This window comes from Acytostelium subglobosum, assembly GCF_000787575.1.
Source record: "Acytostelium subglobosum LB1 DNA, scaffold: scaffold2, whole genome shotgun sequence".
NCBI classification, from domain to species: domain Eukaryota; phylum Evosea; class Eumycetozoa; order Acytosteliales; family Acytosteliaceae; genus Acytostelium; species Acytostelium subglobosum.
Window position 1 is genome coordinate 1,082,794 of NW_012236530.1, and position 16,898 is coordinate 1,099,691.

The 16,898-nt window shown below is 44.4% G+C and overlaps 7 protein-coding genes across 7 annotated transcripts; 4 read left to right on the top strand and 3 right to left on the bottom strand.

Moving 5' to 3' along the window:
• Positions 1–735: 735 nt before the first annotated feature.
• Positions 736–2,033, top strand: SAMD00019534_011980 (hypothetical protein; the record flags this gene model as incomplete). Its single annotated transcript, XM_012903165.1, has 3 exons — positions 736–766; positions 833–1,039; positions 1,102–2,033. The coding sequence occupies 3 exons, from the start codon at positions 736–738 to the stop codon at positions 2,031–2,033; spliced, it is 1,170 nt and encodes a 389-aa protein (XP_012758619.1).
• A 131-nt stretch (positions 2,034–2,164) lies between these two features.
• SAMD00019534_011990 (hypothetical protein) lies at positions 2,165–6,473 on the bottom strand (the record flags this gene model as incomplete). Its single annotated transcript, XM_012903166.1, has 5 exons — positions 2,165–2,855; positions 2,922–4,342; positions 4,409–4,752; positions 4,825–5,550; positions 5,669–6,473. 5 exons carry the CDS (start codon positions 6,471–6,473, stop codon positions 2,165–2,167), a joined length of 3,987 nt encoding a protein of 1,328 aa, XP_012758620.1.
• Positions 6,474–8,143: 1,670 nt separating this feature from the next.
• On the bottom strand, positions 8,144–8,662 carry SAMD00019534_012000 (hypothetical protein; the record flags this gene model as incomplete). Its single annotated transcript, XM_012903167.1, has 2 exons — positions 8,144–8,457; positions 8,530–8,662. The coding sequence occupies 2 exons, from the start codon at positions 8,660–8,662 to the stop codon at positions 8,144–8,146; spliced, it is 447 nt and encodes a 148-aa protein (XP_012758621.1).
• Positions 8,663–9,887: 1,225 nt separating this feature from the next.
• SAMD00019534_012010 (hypothetical protein) lies at positions 9,888–10,626 on the bottom strand (the record flags this gene model as incomplete). The annotated part of the gene is made up of 2 exons (XM_012903168.1): positions 9,888–9,960; positions 10,082–10,626. 2 exons carry the CDS (start codon positions 10,624–10,626, stop codon positions 9,888–9,890), a joined length of 618 nt encoding a protein of 205 aa, XP_012758622.1.
• Positions 10,627–11,051: 425 nt separating this feature from the next.
• On the top strand, positions 11,052–12,143 carry SAMD00019534_012020 (hypothetical protein; the record flags this gene model as incomplete). The annotated part of the gene is made up of 1 exon (XM_012903169.1): positions 11,052–12,143. The coding sequence occupies one exon, from the start codon at positions 11,052–11,054 to the stop codon at positions 12,141–12,143; it is 1,092 nt and encodes a 363-aa protein (XP_012758623.1).
• Positions 12,144–12,717: 574 nt separating this feature from the next.
• SAMD00019534_012030 (hypothetical protein) lies at positions 12,718–14,717 on the top strand (the record flags this gene model as incomplete). The annotated part of the gene is made up of 4 exons (XM_012903170.1): positions 12,718–13,002; positions 13,140–14,104; positions 14,172–14,495; positions 14,558–14,717. Coding segments are annotated over 4 exons (1,734 nt in total), but the record flags the coding sequence as incomplete, so codon positions are not given.
• Positions 14,718–15,090: 373 nt separating this feature from the next.
• On the top strand, positions 15,091–16,675 carry SAMD00019534_012040 (hypothetical protein; the record flags this gene model as incomplete). Its single annotated transcript, XM_012903171.1, has 2 exons — positions 15,091–16,575; positions 16,658–16,675. 2 exons carry the CDS (start codon positions 15,091–15,093, stop codon positions 16,673–16,675), a joined length of 1,503 nt encoding a protein of 500 aa, XP_012758625.1.
• Between the last annotated feature and the right edge of the window lie 223 nt (positions 16,676–16,898).

The following is a 16,898-nucleotide window of genomic DNA, read 5'->3' on the forward strand; positions in this document are numbered from 1 at the left end:
GCGTCACTTTACATACATGTCACGTTTAATGACAAACAACAAACACAACAAACAATAACAACAAGTTGTACAACAGACAGAGACAGACCTGAGCTTCTTCTTCTTCTCGCACTCCCAGTCCTCATCTAGCAACCTCCATCCATCCTCTCATACACACACACACACACCCTTCTTCATTATCATTTACTCACACCATCATTAACACCACCACACCCTGTTTGTTCCCAGGATACCTATTATTTTTAATTTTTAATTTAATTTATTACTGGGATGGGGGGGATAAATAGATTCGGGAGTCAAACCATAGAACCCTTTCAAATTTGGGGGATATTTGGTAACGTTATCTCTCAAATAAATAATTGATAATAACACCCACATTGTCGATTCGACATCTTAACTCATAACCATTATGACTTGTCCACTGTCAGTCAGAGAGATAGATAGAGTCTGACTTCAGTGTGTTTGTGTGATCGACTTTGTCATCATTTACCTACCCTACCCAACCCTACCCTACCCTTACCCTCTTGTGCGCGTCTCTTCAAAGTTATTAGTGTTATTACTACTACCTAAACAGAGTTTGTCACTACTTTCATATTCATTCACTCAATCACTCAWTTCACACTCACTCATTCAGTCATTCACTCATTCATACTCAGTCAGTCACTCATTAAGACATACTCAATCTTGTTCACAGCAGTAACAAACTAGTAGTACTACAACAATACAGTAATAATCATGATATCAGATACTAGCAAGCAGATCAAAGGTATATATACAAGTTGATCGAATGTTGATGGATGAAGATATTTACATTACATTATGATTACATTAGTGTCTGCTCCAGGCAAGGTGATTCTATTTGGAGAGCATGCAGTTGTACTTGGAAAGACATCTATCGCTACAGGCCTATCACTAAGAACAAACTGCACCATTCAATTAATAGACGAACCAGCGTTCATTGTCTCATTGCCTGATCTTGGACTGAATCACGAACTAAAGTGGACCAAACAAGAGCTGTCCTCACTTGCCAACTACAAGAGTAATATACCAGTACTCCAACAACAACGTGATCATCTTACTAATCATCAATCAAACGAATAGACATTGAGTCAGTTGATAGTTTCAAACCATGCGAATGTAATAATCATTTCCTTGAAGAGCTAGCAACTATACACTCGATGAAGGGCATTCAATCAGCTCTCTTCTTGTATTGTGTACTGTCAAAGCTAAAGCATGGCGTGCACATTCACTTCAAGTCAGACTTGCCTATTGGTGCCGGTCTAGGCTCGTCTGGTTCATTCAACGTTTGTCTTGTGGCAGGCCTCCTGCGCGTCTTTGATCTGTACGCATGTGGCGGCTGTGAGCAGTGCAAGGGTACACATACCTGCAACGACACTCACTACACACCATGTGCCAAGCAACTCGACCTGATCAATCAGTGGTCGCTTCAGGGCGAGAAGATCATGCATGGCACTCCATCGGGCATCGACAATGCCGTCAGCACTTATGGTCGCGCCATATCATTCACTCGCAAGGATGGCATCAAGCCACTGGATAGAATCCCTCCCCTGCGTCTATTGATCACAGACACCAGAGTGAGCAGATCGACCAAGATCTTGGTTGAGGGTGTCGTCAACCGTCATCAGACCTACAACAATCTTATGGAGCCCGTTGCTGTCCTCATTGACAACATCTCCAAGGAGTGTCTGGCAGCCTTTGACAAGTACTTTATTGATTCAGATGTGGAGCAACTTCAACAAGCCATCGAGTTGATGATAGATATGAATCATGCATTGTTGTCTGGATGCTTTGGAGTTGGACACAAGACATTGGACCTGATCGCCACTGTTTCCAAACAGTTTGGACTTCACAGCAAGTTGACTGGTGCTGGTGGAGGTGGCTGTGCTATCACACTTCTCAAGCCAACTACAGAACAGACTGTCGTCGATCAACTAAAGGATGAGCTCAGGAAGCATGGATTCGAAAGCTGGGAGGCAACCATTGGACAGCCAGGTCTACTCTTTGAGAAATAAACAGAGACAGTGTGCGATGCGATACGATCACATCGATCGTGTCCCCATCAATCACCTTTGGAAACAAACAATCAACCAGAGGGTCGACACTCTTGCTCATATTATATAATGTATATACACCTTTATTATCTCTAGAGGATCAGCTTCATACCAGTGATGATGTCAGAGTAGACAGAGGATGGCTCACCATCCTCGACAAACATGCCCATGGGGAACTCGATGAGGTAGCCTCGGATGCTGTGCAGTTGGGTGTTCTCGAGAATGGAGGCTGGAAGACGTCCATCTCGCTTGTACTGTGAGATCTTGCGGCAGTTGTCTGGGATATAGGTGCCAAAGGTGTGCTTGTAGACGAGCGTGTTGCGCTTGGTGATCTCTCTCCAAACGCCATTGTAAGTGGAGTGGACGATTGGATCGAGGATCGCTGCGCTGACCGTGGCGTCGGGCTGGAGCGTCAGACCCAGATGGTTCTCCCACAGTTGCACGCGCAGCTTCCTGGCAAAGGCGCCGGCCATGTAGGGCTGACCGTTCATGTGCGACTCCACCATCTCAGTGTCCTCGATGACGGCACAGATCTCAGAGTCGCGGGAGCCGTCCATTGAGCGATCGTTGATGTTTGCTGAGCCAATGATCGAGATCCTATCATCGACAATCATCAACTTTGAATGCACATATATCTGCTCGGTGAATATGACGTCGTTGGTGACGCACCATGATCGGAGCGAGTTGAACGACAAGTACTGATCGATGTCGACACCGGGGTACTTTGATTGCAACTCTAACTTGATGCCTTGAATTGACTTGTGAGTCCACTTGACAATCATCCTAGATAAGTTTGTATATGTGTTAGTTGGTGGTCCAAGGAGTCATCAATGCAACTGGAATACATACTGAGTATCAAGAGTGTAGAGATCACCTTCACAATGTACAGGTAGTAGTACAATCACTCTGAATGTCTCGTTTGACAGGATGGCCTTCTCAATCCTCTTGAGGATGGCGAAGGATACTTGGTTGTTGGGCACGGTGGTGCCGACGGACGAGACAAAGAACTGGTTCTGGATGTAGATAAAGTGCTGCGACATGTTGATGATGTTGACGTAGGCCTTGTAGATAGAGTTCTCCAGCGACTGGCCCGCCGACCAGTCGCTGACTGAACGCACGATCTGCACCTTGGACGTGCCATTTGTTGGCGGCACGGGCTCCAGCGTCGGCACAAGATACGGGTACTTCTTGTAGTCCCTGTTGGAGTTCTTGGCGTGATTCCAACGCTGAATAAAGTTGGTGGCAATGTCTCGCGCAGCATTGCCATTGACAGAGATGGACACATCGTGCCAGGGTATCCTCGGATGGAACTTTCGGTCCACCAAACATATGCGCTCGCCAGACTTGGGCTTGATCACACTGGTGTTGATGTAGTCGGGTCCATGGAATGTCTTCTCCTCAACATCGCTCAGGGGGAAGTGATGCGTGTCGTAGCGACCGTAGCAAAGGTCCAGGCCGCCAATGTAGGCCAACATGTGATCGATCACAACGATCTTCTGGTGATGCGACCAGGACAGCGGCACAAACTGTGGATGTCTGATCACCTTGATGTTCCTGCGATGCAGCTTCTCAAACAGCGACTTGACAAAGCGGCTGCCCAGGTCCATTGCAATGATCGTCTCGTCCCAGATCAGGATGTAGATCTTGACACCCTCCACGGCCTTCTTGCACAGAAGCTTATCCAGCTGGTAGTTGTCGTGGTCGGACATTGTAGGGTCGCGGATCAATGACAGGCCAGGCGAGATGCACCAGCCAGCAATGTAGATCTCATTGCGTGCGTTCTTGATTGCATGGTACACGCGCTCAAAGTAGTCGGCACCATTGATGTAGTAGTTGACCTGGATGTCGTCACGCTGACAGGCGTACGATTGATAACGGTATGATCCCTTGGAGTTGGATCGGATCGTGTTGACAAACATCGACGCCTTGGACGTGGACAGCGCGATGAATGTGTACTCCTTGTCGAATGTGCGCAGGACAAAGTCCGAGGCATCCTTGCTCTCCTGGATCTCCTTGGGGTTGGATCGCAGCACCTTCTTGATGATCGATGGGTAGTTGTGATGGTTGGGGTGCTCCTTTGGCAGCACCTTGACACTGGTATTGAACAGACATATCACATTCAATGGTTTGCTTGAAAGTCTCTTGTAGGACACCAGGAAGCCATTGCGACACTCAAAGTAACGCAATGAGTAGGCGTACTTCAAGAAGCCAGCACGCTTCACCTTGTACAAGTATCCCGCGCATGACTTGTGTGATGTGTTGGTGTGTAGCTGAGGTACGGATGTATGAGTTAGCCAATCAATCGTTCGAGATCATTGCCATCCATTGGTACTTACATCTTCGATGGGCTTGACGAAACAGACGTAGATGAGATCAAAGAGACCAAAGCAACGTGGTAGGTCTGGATTGCGATTGGCACGTCTGAGGAATGAGTCCAGGAGCATTGATGGATTGGTCTCCTTGTGGGGATCGCTGTGCTTCAGGTGTCCATTCCTCTGGATTGAATTGACATTGCTACTCGACTCTTTGAAGATGGTGTTCACAATCTCATCAGGTGTACCAATGTTACCATAACCAAACTCATGGAGTATAGCCAATGAATCAATGATTCTGACCAAGTCCCTGAGCTCTGACTTGTATATTACATCCTCAGTCTTCTTTTTGCAAAGTCTGAACACAACTATGTTTGATTGAATGATTGTTAGTTGATGATAAAGGAGTGAGTGCAATCAATCAATCACGGGGTACTTACGCTCAGACCTTTCCTTGATGGTACCTCTGGTCATTACAGAGATAAGGTCGATGATGTGGGAGATGGTTGGGTTCTGTGTGGGTCCCAAGGAGTAGGCCTTGGTGATGTAGTTGAACATGAGTCGCACCAGACGATCAATGACTGTTCTCCATCGGTTGACCAATGGTGATCGATTGAGACACTCAAACTCCTTGTCCTCCAACGTCTTGCCACTGTAAATCTTTGACTCCTTGATGATGGTCAGCTTCCTCCTGAACAGCTCAACATCCTCGCTGTGTGCCTGACTAGCTGTATCATTATCTGTGTTCTTATCATGTTGTTGTTGTTGTTGATCTTGAGGTAGATCATGATCTGATTCAATCTGTGGTTGATCAGTTGGTGATGCTGTTGTTGTTGAGGATGATGCTGATGGTGCTTGTTGTATCTCGGAGGATGGTGAGGTATTAGGTACTTGTAGATATTGTGAAGATGAAGGTGCAGTTGGAGGAGGCTTGACACTCTTCTTGGAGCTATCAGTGACACATGATGACATTGATGATGATCTTGAGAGCAGATCGAATGATACCCTGTCACTGACTACCAACACCTCTGACAGGATATCAACGGCCTGAGGCAGATTGCAAAGGAACCATATTCCTTGATATATCAAGAACTCTGAGAAGTCATGAAGACTAATCTCCTCCTTCTTGAATAGATTGTACAGACTGTGAAGCTCTTCTCTTGCGACTGATCGTTAGAAATGAGAATGAGAATGAGAATGAATGAATGATCCAGTGAGAGAGTGGCATGAGGTACGAGTGATGTTAGTGAGTGTCAATATAAGGTTGAGCAAGTTATAACATACAGTAAGTCTTCTTATACAAGTGATCCTCCACCATTGTGGAGTTAGACCTCTTCCTCGGCTTCTTGAGGAGGGGAGGAGTGAAAGAGTGAAGGGATGCCTTCATGCTATTTACATTCTTGCTGAGACTATGTGATAGTCTCTGGCGAGGACTCTGATACTTTAGATTGTTGACGGCAGACCCGCCCAGTGCAGTGTTTGATGTGGATGTTGTGCTGTTGCTGATGCCATTGCTGCCGCTTAGATTGCTGCTGCTGCCAATGTCGTCGTTTGAATGGTTGATGGCAGAGTCGGTGAAAGATGTGAGGTTTGAAGCGTCCAGACGGGACACTCTTGCAAACGTGAAGTTGTCGGCGGTGGCCGTACTGATGTTGCTATCGTTGTAGCTTGGGTTGCTTATGGTCGAGTCTTCGTCGTAACTGTCGTCCGAGTCGTCGTCCGAGTCGTCGTCCGAATCGTATTCGTACTCATAGTCATACTCATACTCAAAGTCTTGAAGATGAAGTGATTCAATGTGATCGTACAGTGCTTCAATCGTCTGATCCTGTGGTTGTATTGACGGTGATGGTGGTTGTTGTTCTCGTATATTATCATTTCTATTGTTGTTATTGATATTGTTGTTGTTGTTGTTGCCGTTGTTGTTGATATCGCTATCACCCGAGCTATTGATTCTATGCTTATCCTTCTTTCGTCGGTGCCGCTGTTCCAAGCTCATAAACTTCTTTCGCAGCTTCTGTTGTTGTTGCTCCAGTTGCAACTGAAGTCGCTTCTTAATAGTGAAGTGATCGTCATCCTCTGATGACTCCATTGATCCTGCTGCTGCCGCTGCCGCTGCCTTTGCAGATTTTGATGCTGGAGATATATATATATATATAGGTTAGTAACTGTACATCAATGTTGATTGTATGATTGATGGTGATAAAGTAGGAAGGGACAAAAATGGGTGGATTTCATTGATTGATTGATTGATCAAGTGTGTGAATGGAGTGAGTGAGTGCTCAAGGCATACGTAAAATATGTAGTGCTCTGAGTATTGCTGTCATTGGTGCTGAGGGTGACTGTGCTGTTATTGAGCCTTCTGATGACACTACTGCTGCCGCTGCCGCTGTGGCAGCTGTCGCTGCCGCTGGTACCCTTGCTCTGCTACTACTGCTGCTGTTGGTATTTTCTAAATATTTACTTTGGACAATCATGTAATAATACTAATAATAATAATTCTAATATTGTTGTTGTTGTATGTCGTAATATTTGAAGTGTAGTTGTGATGTAACATTGACATAAACAGATATATTATTATATGTGTGAAGGTATTGGATTCTAACAAGTTGCTACTTTAATATAATGTGTATATAATGTGTATGAATGAAGATGATTATTATTAAACACACAGGGCAGTCTCTTCAATTGAAAGATTGTGCTATCTTATAAGTCAAACAATAATCTTAGTAGTAGTACTAACTTTAAAGGGAAGGGTATGTTCACAACATTGACTGGTCGCTATCATTATGATGTGATACGCTGCGAGACAACCACAACATCCACAACAACCACAACGATAATAATAATAATATACAAATGCAGAAAAGACTGAATTACACACGTATACATATAAAGTAAAGAGAATGGTGCAGGTACGAACTCAAGAATGAACTCATGCAAGTAGAATCTCTTGTTTCGGTGTGCGTGCGAAAGGTGGTCATTCATTGGTCAACCCATCCCAATGAGACAGCGATGTTTGTTTGTTCGTGGTGATGTGTGTGTGGGGGGGGGGGATGACATCGATGAGGATGATGAGAGATGGATGAAAGGATGAATGGATGGATGCTGTCCATTCTGGAATGTGTGAATAAATGATTCGTACTTTAAAAGGAGATTATAATATTAAAAGTTGTTTCTCTTCTTCTTCTTATTTCTTTAGGTTTACAGGAAGGACCAGAGGTCTCTAGATTGCTAAAAGGTTGTTATTTCTGTAATCTGTTATCTAATAATGATCAAAGTTGTTATTTATACAAGGTGAGATATATATATCTAATTTAGAGAGATAGAGATAGAGATAATAGGATAAATATGGATTGTTGTGATTAAATGTTAACGAATGAATGTTCGTTGTAGTTAATTATGGTGTTTGTTTTTGGTAGTTGTTGTTGTAGATGTTTGACTCACCAAACAAGTGTTTGTGTAATTGCATCGGATTGGGGGATCAACCACGCACGATGGGCCTTCAGAGAATGAAAGGTCAGACTCCCTCTTTGTTTGAAAAAGTGATCTTTTTTTATTTTGAAAGTAATCGATGTTTGCACTGATGGCACTCAAACATTTAAAATAAAGTGGAAAGGTTGATTGATTGATTGATTAAGTGCGAGAGTATAATAATAATAATTATTTATTTAATTTATATTCCAATGTTAACTCGTAGGAACATTGTTGACAAAGTTGGTGATGAACTGGATGATGAAGATGAAGAATTTACAATGACATTTACAAGACATAGATGTTCTTGATCCAGAGGTGAGCTGGTGAATCGGAGCGGGCAATGTAACCAAAGTTGAAGGAGTAGCCGGCAGCAAGACTGACTTGGTACGATGGGAACATGATGTCACCATTTGGCAGACGGTTGACATTCCAGAGATCGGTACCAGTGAATGGAAGCTCAGCACCATCAATCAGGACATCCTTAATGGCAACTGGTCCGATGTTCTTCACAGTGACAGAGACCTGGACAAAGTCAATACCATCCTGCTTCCAGCGGTTGACTACATCCTGGATCAAGGCAACACGTTCACCACATCCATCTATTTGATTGATTATTAGATTAAGTTAGTATTAGGACGGGTGAGTGGGATAGTTCCAAGGCGGATACATACTGGAACATGATGGGTAGGGTGGGATACCCTTCAGACAGGTCCAGTAACGGTCACATGCGTTGGTACCACAGTTGTAGTAGGCAGAGGTCATGGACAGGAGGGAGAGAAGAAGCAATAAGATAATGGACTTCATTTTAGATGATAATATAGTAGTTAAATAGTGAGTTTAAGACTTTAATACTTATAAGTATTGATTGTTAATTGATTTGATTGATGATGTTAATAAGAGTGTAGCTACTGGCTATTTATAATGAAATTTCCATCGTATCCAAATGGATGTATGGATAGATGTGACAAGTATTGACATGACTTGACAGGACATGACATGACTAGTATAGCACGGTTCGTCAATGGAGAGGTGCACCCGACATACGAACAACGGGCATCGTATATCTAATGATTGACAGTGCAGTTGGATACACAGACAAGCATGTCAACAGATGCTGCTATCTACTTCAAAGTGTCACTCACCATTGTTTGTTATAAAACAGGAGCATAGAAGTTAGAGTAGGTGATAGAGTGTGTGTGTGTATGGGTGTGATTGTGATTGATTGTCTTTGGACTGGACACGAGTGTGATGGATAGTGGTGTGTGGTGGTATGTATACATTCATCCAATCAATGTGTTCAAATGAAGTTGATGGAGTGAAGTAGATTGATATTGTTTAAAGATGCCCAAGAGTCAGACAGTCAATGGATGGTGAACAACAACAATACTTACTTACTTATATACGTATGTGATTGATGTCTATGACAGGCGAGAGTGACATGCATGTCCACATAGAGTCAGCGTCATGATGTTATTACTTACTTCAACACACTCATTCACTCACTGGTTCATTGAACCAACCTTTATACAAGTAGTATATAATAAGTAATGTTGTTGTTGGTTTGTGTGTGTATTATAGTTACCAATATTAGAGCTCTATCTAAGTAATTCAAAGTGTCCAACTTTATTGATTGATTGATTGGTTGAATCTGTGTTCAAACTGACTCTTTGAAAGTGTTGGCACCTCAATATTATATTGTATCACATTGTTAGGTTGTTGTTGTTGTTGTTGATGTCAAATGGATACAGATCATATCATCATCGACAACATAACAAATGTCTGAATATGAATAGACCTGGATGTGTTTGTACTTGGCGAATACGATGGTTAGAGCCAAAATATTTGACTAAATAATCTGAGTATACTTTGGTGATTCATAATGTAAGTTCCAAGGTATACTCTGTCTATCTGGTTGGTGCCAAGCTCACCATTTCAAGTGCCACCATTAATCCACTATTTAGTAATGTTTGTCAATGTGAAGACAGTCTTGAGAACAGAGCTTGATAAGCTACTTCATGTGCTACTAAGTTTAAGTTCTAGGCCTACTAAGTATAAGTTCCAGGGCCCCTACAAGCATCAACCATGACTCCAGTGACTGTCCTCTATTTATTTGTATCCAAACAAAAAGTTTATTTGAAATAATATAATTATTATGGGTTTTGTTGCATGATCATCTTAGTTTGTTCAACATTTGCAACATTATTTATTATTGTTAACACATACTTAAAATAGATATTGATAGATAATAACATGAGTAGTACAGGTAGTTCATCATCATCATCATCATCTATACCAAAGCCAAAGGTGTCGGGATTACCGACATCATCATCTTCATCATCAACAAAGAAGACTGGTCTATCAAGTGCGTCAGTAGAGAGTGCCACTACTACAACAAGTGGTAGCAGTACAACAACAAAGAAATCAACATCTACTATATCATCTATACTGAGCACACCTACAAAGACAAGACCAACAACAACAACATCAACTACATCAACATCATCAACTTTGAAGAGTCCGTTGCTTAGTGCAGCTGCCACAACTTCATTGTCAAGTACATTCCCAGGACCAGCCACAAAGAAAACAACATCATCATCTGCTACAACTCCCACTCTGAGTGGCACTTTGCCAAGCAGTACCAAGTCATTGACATCTACATCATCATCTTCCAAAGACCCAAAGAAGACTACATCAACAACATCAACTACATCAACATCATCCACTTCATCAACACCAAAGACAACAATAACAAAGTCAACATCAWTCATTGAGCTCGATTACTACCAAACCTAGATCTACTTCAATAACAGGCTCAAGTGGATCAAGTGGATCGGGATCAGGATCAACAGGTACATCAACAAGTACATCGACAACAGGTAGACATCAAAAGTCTCTCTCATCGAATGATACTACATTGCCAACAACACTTCTAAAGTCAAGATCAGATGTCAGCTCACTTCGACCAAAGTCAACATTGACTTCACAGCTTGCCTCTGGTGGTTCATCATCAACAAAGTCCACCACCTCCACATCAACTACATCCACATCAACCTCATCTAACTCAACTACATCTGCTGCTGCCGACTCACATCTACCAATCACATCCACCACCTCCACAACAACAACATCGACCAACTCTTCACTAAAGACTCCATCAAAGTCTAGCCTATCGCTCTCATCGGGTGCGATACCAATGCCATCACTTCATATCCCAGCATCAACATCAGATACATCGACCTCGACAGGAGGCTCCAAGTCATTGTCAACGACGCCAAGGACTGGATCACCATCGGAGCCATTGCCCCACCCAAGCGGCCACTCATCCACATCGACAATCGCCTCATCGGCCACGGGTTCATCATCAACCACCACCACTTCATCGACATCCACCTCATCCTCATCATCGACCACATCTAAACTCCCAGCATCTTCACGTACATCACATTTGTCCACACCAAAGAAGCCTGTTGGTACCAGCTCAACATCGTCATCATCCTCAACGACTGGAACACCTTCGGGACTCAGACCCGCAGCTGCAAGGCCCCGTATCTCCGATGCAGGTTCAAAGCCCAACGATCCAACCGTCACCATCCGCGCCCTTCAACGTGAGCGTGAGGAGTTGATGAACAAGCTCCACGATCTGACGAACAAGTCAGCCGAGAAAGACCTGCTCATCGTACATCTAAGCGACAGTGTCGAGAAGCTCAAGCTGGACCTCAAGACGGTGACGCACGAGCGTGACACCCACAAGCAACGTGCAGCACGCTTGGAGAGCGACAGGCTACATTTGGAAGAGCAGGAGAGCGACAGGTTGAAGCAGCGTCTCGAGGACACCGAGGGCAAGCTCGACTTTATGACCGAGAAGTATGGTCAGCTGCTACAGCGCTACCAGGGTATCCTTGGCTCTGTTGACAACAGCGTGCACACATTCAAAGGATTCATGGGTCAGACCAGTCAAGACTACAAGGAGAAGGAGAAAGAGAACACTATGCTCAAGAAGCATATCCTTGATCTACAGGCTATCGTTGTGAGTCTGGGAGGATCATGTCCAGAGTCGACTGTACCCCTTGGAGGTGGAGGACATAAGCATCCAAACAACAATGGCGACAACCATCATATCAACAACAACTCGAACTCATCTGGCACCAACAACATCAACAACAACAACAAACATGTAACATTATCATCAACAACACCAACATTAGCAAATGGAAAGACGACAACGACAGACATTGGCAGTGGCGGCAGACACAACAACAACAGCGTACACTCATTGCCAAGCTAATTTAACTTAACATAATGTATTAAGCCGATCAATCACACTTTATAGTGTTAGTTGGCAGCACAGTCCCAAAGTGATGAACAAGAACAACGTCGTCATCAATAAACGTGTTTAAGTTGGTCCTGATGCCGTCGTGGCCACTATTATCGCCCTTCTTTAGACAAACATGACACAATGCAAAGAAACCAGCAGTTCCTACGATGAGGAGCCGAGCCCGCCAGAGTTCGAGCAGGTTCCAACACCACGACGTCGAAAGATGAGCTAAAGAAGCAAACCAACTTGAGTGTAGTCCTTCCATAGATTATTATTAGAGTCGCCATGATGGACAATGATGATGACCACCTCTCTCGATATTTTTTAGAATGTTGTGATCACTTTTCAGTGCACTGGGAGTGGGAAGTATTGGAGTGTGATCGATCATCCCCCACCACCCCTCATCCACACTCACCACACCATCACCTGCCAACAACCAACCTTAGTTGTCATGATTCAAAACCATCCAATCATTCATTCATTCAGTCAGTCTTTTAAACTTACTATCTTATATACTTATATTTGTACAAAGTGTAATGGAAGAATGATGATGAACAACAGATCATCAACTACTTCAATACAGCAACTGATGCTGCTACTCGTTGTGGTAGTAGCCACTATCATGGTAGTTGTGGTGCCAACGATGGCACAGATACCAAACTACCCCACGATTACAGTCGATAAACAGGTCTTTACTCAATCGACAGTCATCGTCTCAGTCCTGCTCAACCATCTTACAAACGATCTCACTCTTCAGCTAACGAGTGAGCCTGTCCCACCCCAGTCATCAGTCGTCGCCTCTGGTGCCTTTAGCGATGACATTGCAACCGTACGTAGCGCAAGCACTGGTCACGGCCGTCTTGGCATGCATGTCCTGGATGTACTAACCAACCACCACTCATGCTCACTCATCCTGGATCAATCACATCAATCCTGGAACTATCCCACTCACTCACCCAATCAAAGACTGGATGGTCAAGACTAAACATTACAACTCATCCAACTGTGTCGGATATTGACCAGGCATTCATTGGTGGATTCATTGAGGGAGTGGTGTCAGCACAGAGAATCAGCCAGATGTGGACAAACTACGCGAGCAACGAGTTTACCAACTCGACACCATCAAGCACACTCATCTCTTACATGTCCAGTCAGTTGCAGTGGGTGCGTCAGAGTATTGCCGCACCACACACCGCATCGCCCACTCAGGGCAGCATTAACGGCACAGTCTACTGGTACTCAGTCGGCCTCGTCATGGCTCAGTTCGACGGTCTCGTGGCCGGCTATGCAGCCGTGCCCGCATTGCCCGTGCTCAACGAGATGGACCTCTATCTGTTGACGTCGGCTGGCGACCTCGAGACTCTGAATGAGCTCTACGGCACTGCGCCAACGGGCCGCGCTCGCAAGCACATGATGACTGGCGACCGTGACGACGCTGACGCCATCGACTTCCTCGATTGCTCGGCGCTGATCCGTGTGCTGCCCAACAACCAGGACATCTACTTTGGCCACACAACCTGGCGTTACTTCTACGCCATGATGCGTGTTTACAAGACCTACACGTTTGCCTTCAAGAACTACGGCCTGGCCTCGTCCGTGTCGTTCTCCAGCTCGCCGGGCTTCCTCTCGAGCAAGGACGACTTTTATATCACAGGCAACGGACTGGCCGTCGCCGAGACGACCAACAGCATCTTCAACGACACACTCTACACGTACGTCATCCCCGAGACGCTTCTCGTGTGGCAGCGTGCCATCGTCTCCAACATGATCAGTCAGTCTCCACAAGTATGGGTACAACTCTTCCAGCAATTCAACAGTGGCACCTACAACAACCAATGGATGGTACTAGACTACAAGATGTTCACGCCAGGTACCGCACTGCCAGCCGGTTCATTCTTCATTCTCGAGCAGATCCCAGGTTTCTGCGAAGTGTAAGTTTGTCCTTAAGCTTGAGCCTTGGCCTGGGATCACATACTCACTCGCTCAATCAACATATAGTGCTGACATGACAGCCAACCTCAACAAGAATGGCTTCTGGCCATCGTACAATATACCATACTCTGAGTATGTGTATAACATCAGTGGTTATAATGAGATGTTTGAGAAGTATGGCAACTCTTATAGTTATGAGAACTGTCCTCGTGCACAGATCTTCAATCGCAATGCCACCTCCATCACAGACTTTGCCGAGATGCAGTCCATCATGCAGTTCAACAACTACCAGAAGGATCCACTCTCGCTTGGCTCGCCCATGAACTCCATTTCATCGCGTGCCGATCTTCTCTCATCATCACCAGTTGGATTCGGTGGAGTTGATTCCAAGTAAGTACTAATCACACTGGTCACTCATTCAACTCACTCACACGTCAATCAATCATTATTAGGATCACATCATTCAAACTGGCACAGACATTGTCTTGCTCTGCCATCTCTGGACCAACACACCAGGGCCAGCCACCATTCAGATTCTCGGCCAATCCATCATTCAACAACGCCAGCCATGTTGGTCTACCTGATGTCTGGGACTTTGGTTGGGTTGACTTTTAAAATTCAACCATCCGCAGTCCAAACCGACTGATTGATTGACGACCGAACCAAAACCAATCATTCAAATTTKGATTGATTGATCAATATCTATATATTATTATTATTTTKGGAATACACTTATCATCTATATTTAGGCCTTCTGTAATAGTTTGGTGCTTTGCCCAATTGATGGGGGCTTGATTGTTGCGGTTGTGGGGCAAAAGTGATCAGTGTTTCGGGTGGGGTTATGGCGATCAATCAATGCAAATCAGGAATTCGAAACAATATCTTTGAATGTGATTGGTTGGTTAGTAAAAGATGAGTATTTACTCTTGTTAATAATCTTACATATACATACATCACATTTTTATCAAACAATCAAACAAATAATATGGTACTCCAATCATTATCTCATCTGGTTTTGCGAATCATCTTTGAGAGCTTGGATGACGCTGATGTTGTTTGCTTGCTCTTGACTTGCCAACAACTATATGGCCATAGGAAATCAGTGGCAGTGTTTAGTAATAATCAGAACCATACCAGTCATACACAAAGAGTGATCAGAAGTTATTATCGTCTGATGCCAATATTCAGTCATGTTAGACTGCCCCATCAACCTCATCATCCATCACCACAACCATCGGTAATCATCAACACGGTGAGTGTGATCAAGACCGATCTAAGTGTTGTAAACACGGCCGACTTCTCATCAATTCCATCGACATGCACATCATTGCTGTTTGGCAAGTTGTTCAATCAATTGATTGTGCCTGGTCACCTGACACATGCACACTCAATCACAAGCATACGCTTTGGCGAAGAGTTTGATCAAAAGATAGTGGTTGGCTCACTGCCCAACTCGCTCATACGTCTACAATTTGGTCGATCATTCGATCAACGACTGGAACATGGCTCGCTGCCCCCCTCCCTGCAATGCCTGCTGTTTGGCGACAAGTTAAGTGCCGATCGTCTGTACTCAAAGTTGGAGTTGGCCGCTATGCGACGTGTTACTGGCTCGTCCAAGCTGCCCTTTCCCCTTCCCCGCAACAATCGATTCAACGAGCCACTCTCGCCAGGCGTCCTGCCCCAATCACTCACAAAGTTACACTTTGGATATGGTTTTGATCAGGATCTCAAGGATGGAGTGCTTCCAGACTCAATCGAGACATTATACTTTGGATCTGGATTCAGGAGGATCCAGGATCGCGACGCTTTACCCCGATCACTCACCAAGCTCTACCTTGGCTCGTTGTTTGAACAACATCTTGAACGACAGGTCTTGCCACTGGGCCTCAAAACACTCATGTTTGGGGCGTTGTACGCATCCATCATCAATCCTGGAGATATCCCATCATCAGTCACTATATTGAGAATGAGCGAGAGGTACGAGTTACAGATTGATCGAAACGTGTTGCCTGAATCACTTAGAATCCTATCTTTTGGACAGAAGCCACACCTTCTGCCAGTGGACCTGGCCGCGCAGGCTCCACACCTTCACACACTTGTCGTCAGTAACAAGTTCAATCATCCACTGTCCATTGGAGCACTGCCTCAGCGACTGGTGCGTCTATCACTGGGGAGCAAGTTTGATCAGCCACTTGATGCCAACGTACTTCCACCAACACTGGAGCAACTCTCACTGGACTATCATTATCGCCATCCTTTCGTCAGTGGCTCACTACCTTTGTCACTGAAGAACATTGAGTTCCATGCACCCAAGTTCACCGAGCCCACAGCAAGACTGGTACCAATATTGATTGATGAATGTGTCCCATCCAGTTTGGAGTCGATAGACCTACATTGTGATGAGATATATTATACTGAGCTGATTAGATTTGGTCAGATACATTATCACTCGAGCATCAAGAATTGGAGAGTATATTGTAAGCGAGGCGTAGTCAATCTTCGACGACTTGATTCACAATTCATACTTGTAATGAATGAACGATTGCTTGAAGGTCACATCTGCCACATGAAAGACCTACCATATGTAATACCAGTAGCGCCACTCCCTGGAAGATGGATACCCAAGTCTCAACGATGTGAATAAACCCTATTGTTGGCAGCCAGTCAAAGATTGTTGAACAAATGGGGAGTCCCAATTCAAATGGAATGGATTGGATCAAGTGCCACTTTGATCATTAGATCAGAGTGAGATATTAGTATAGTAGTTTGTTTGATTTAAATAAATATATACTA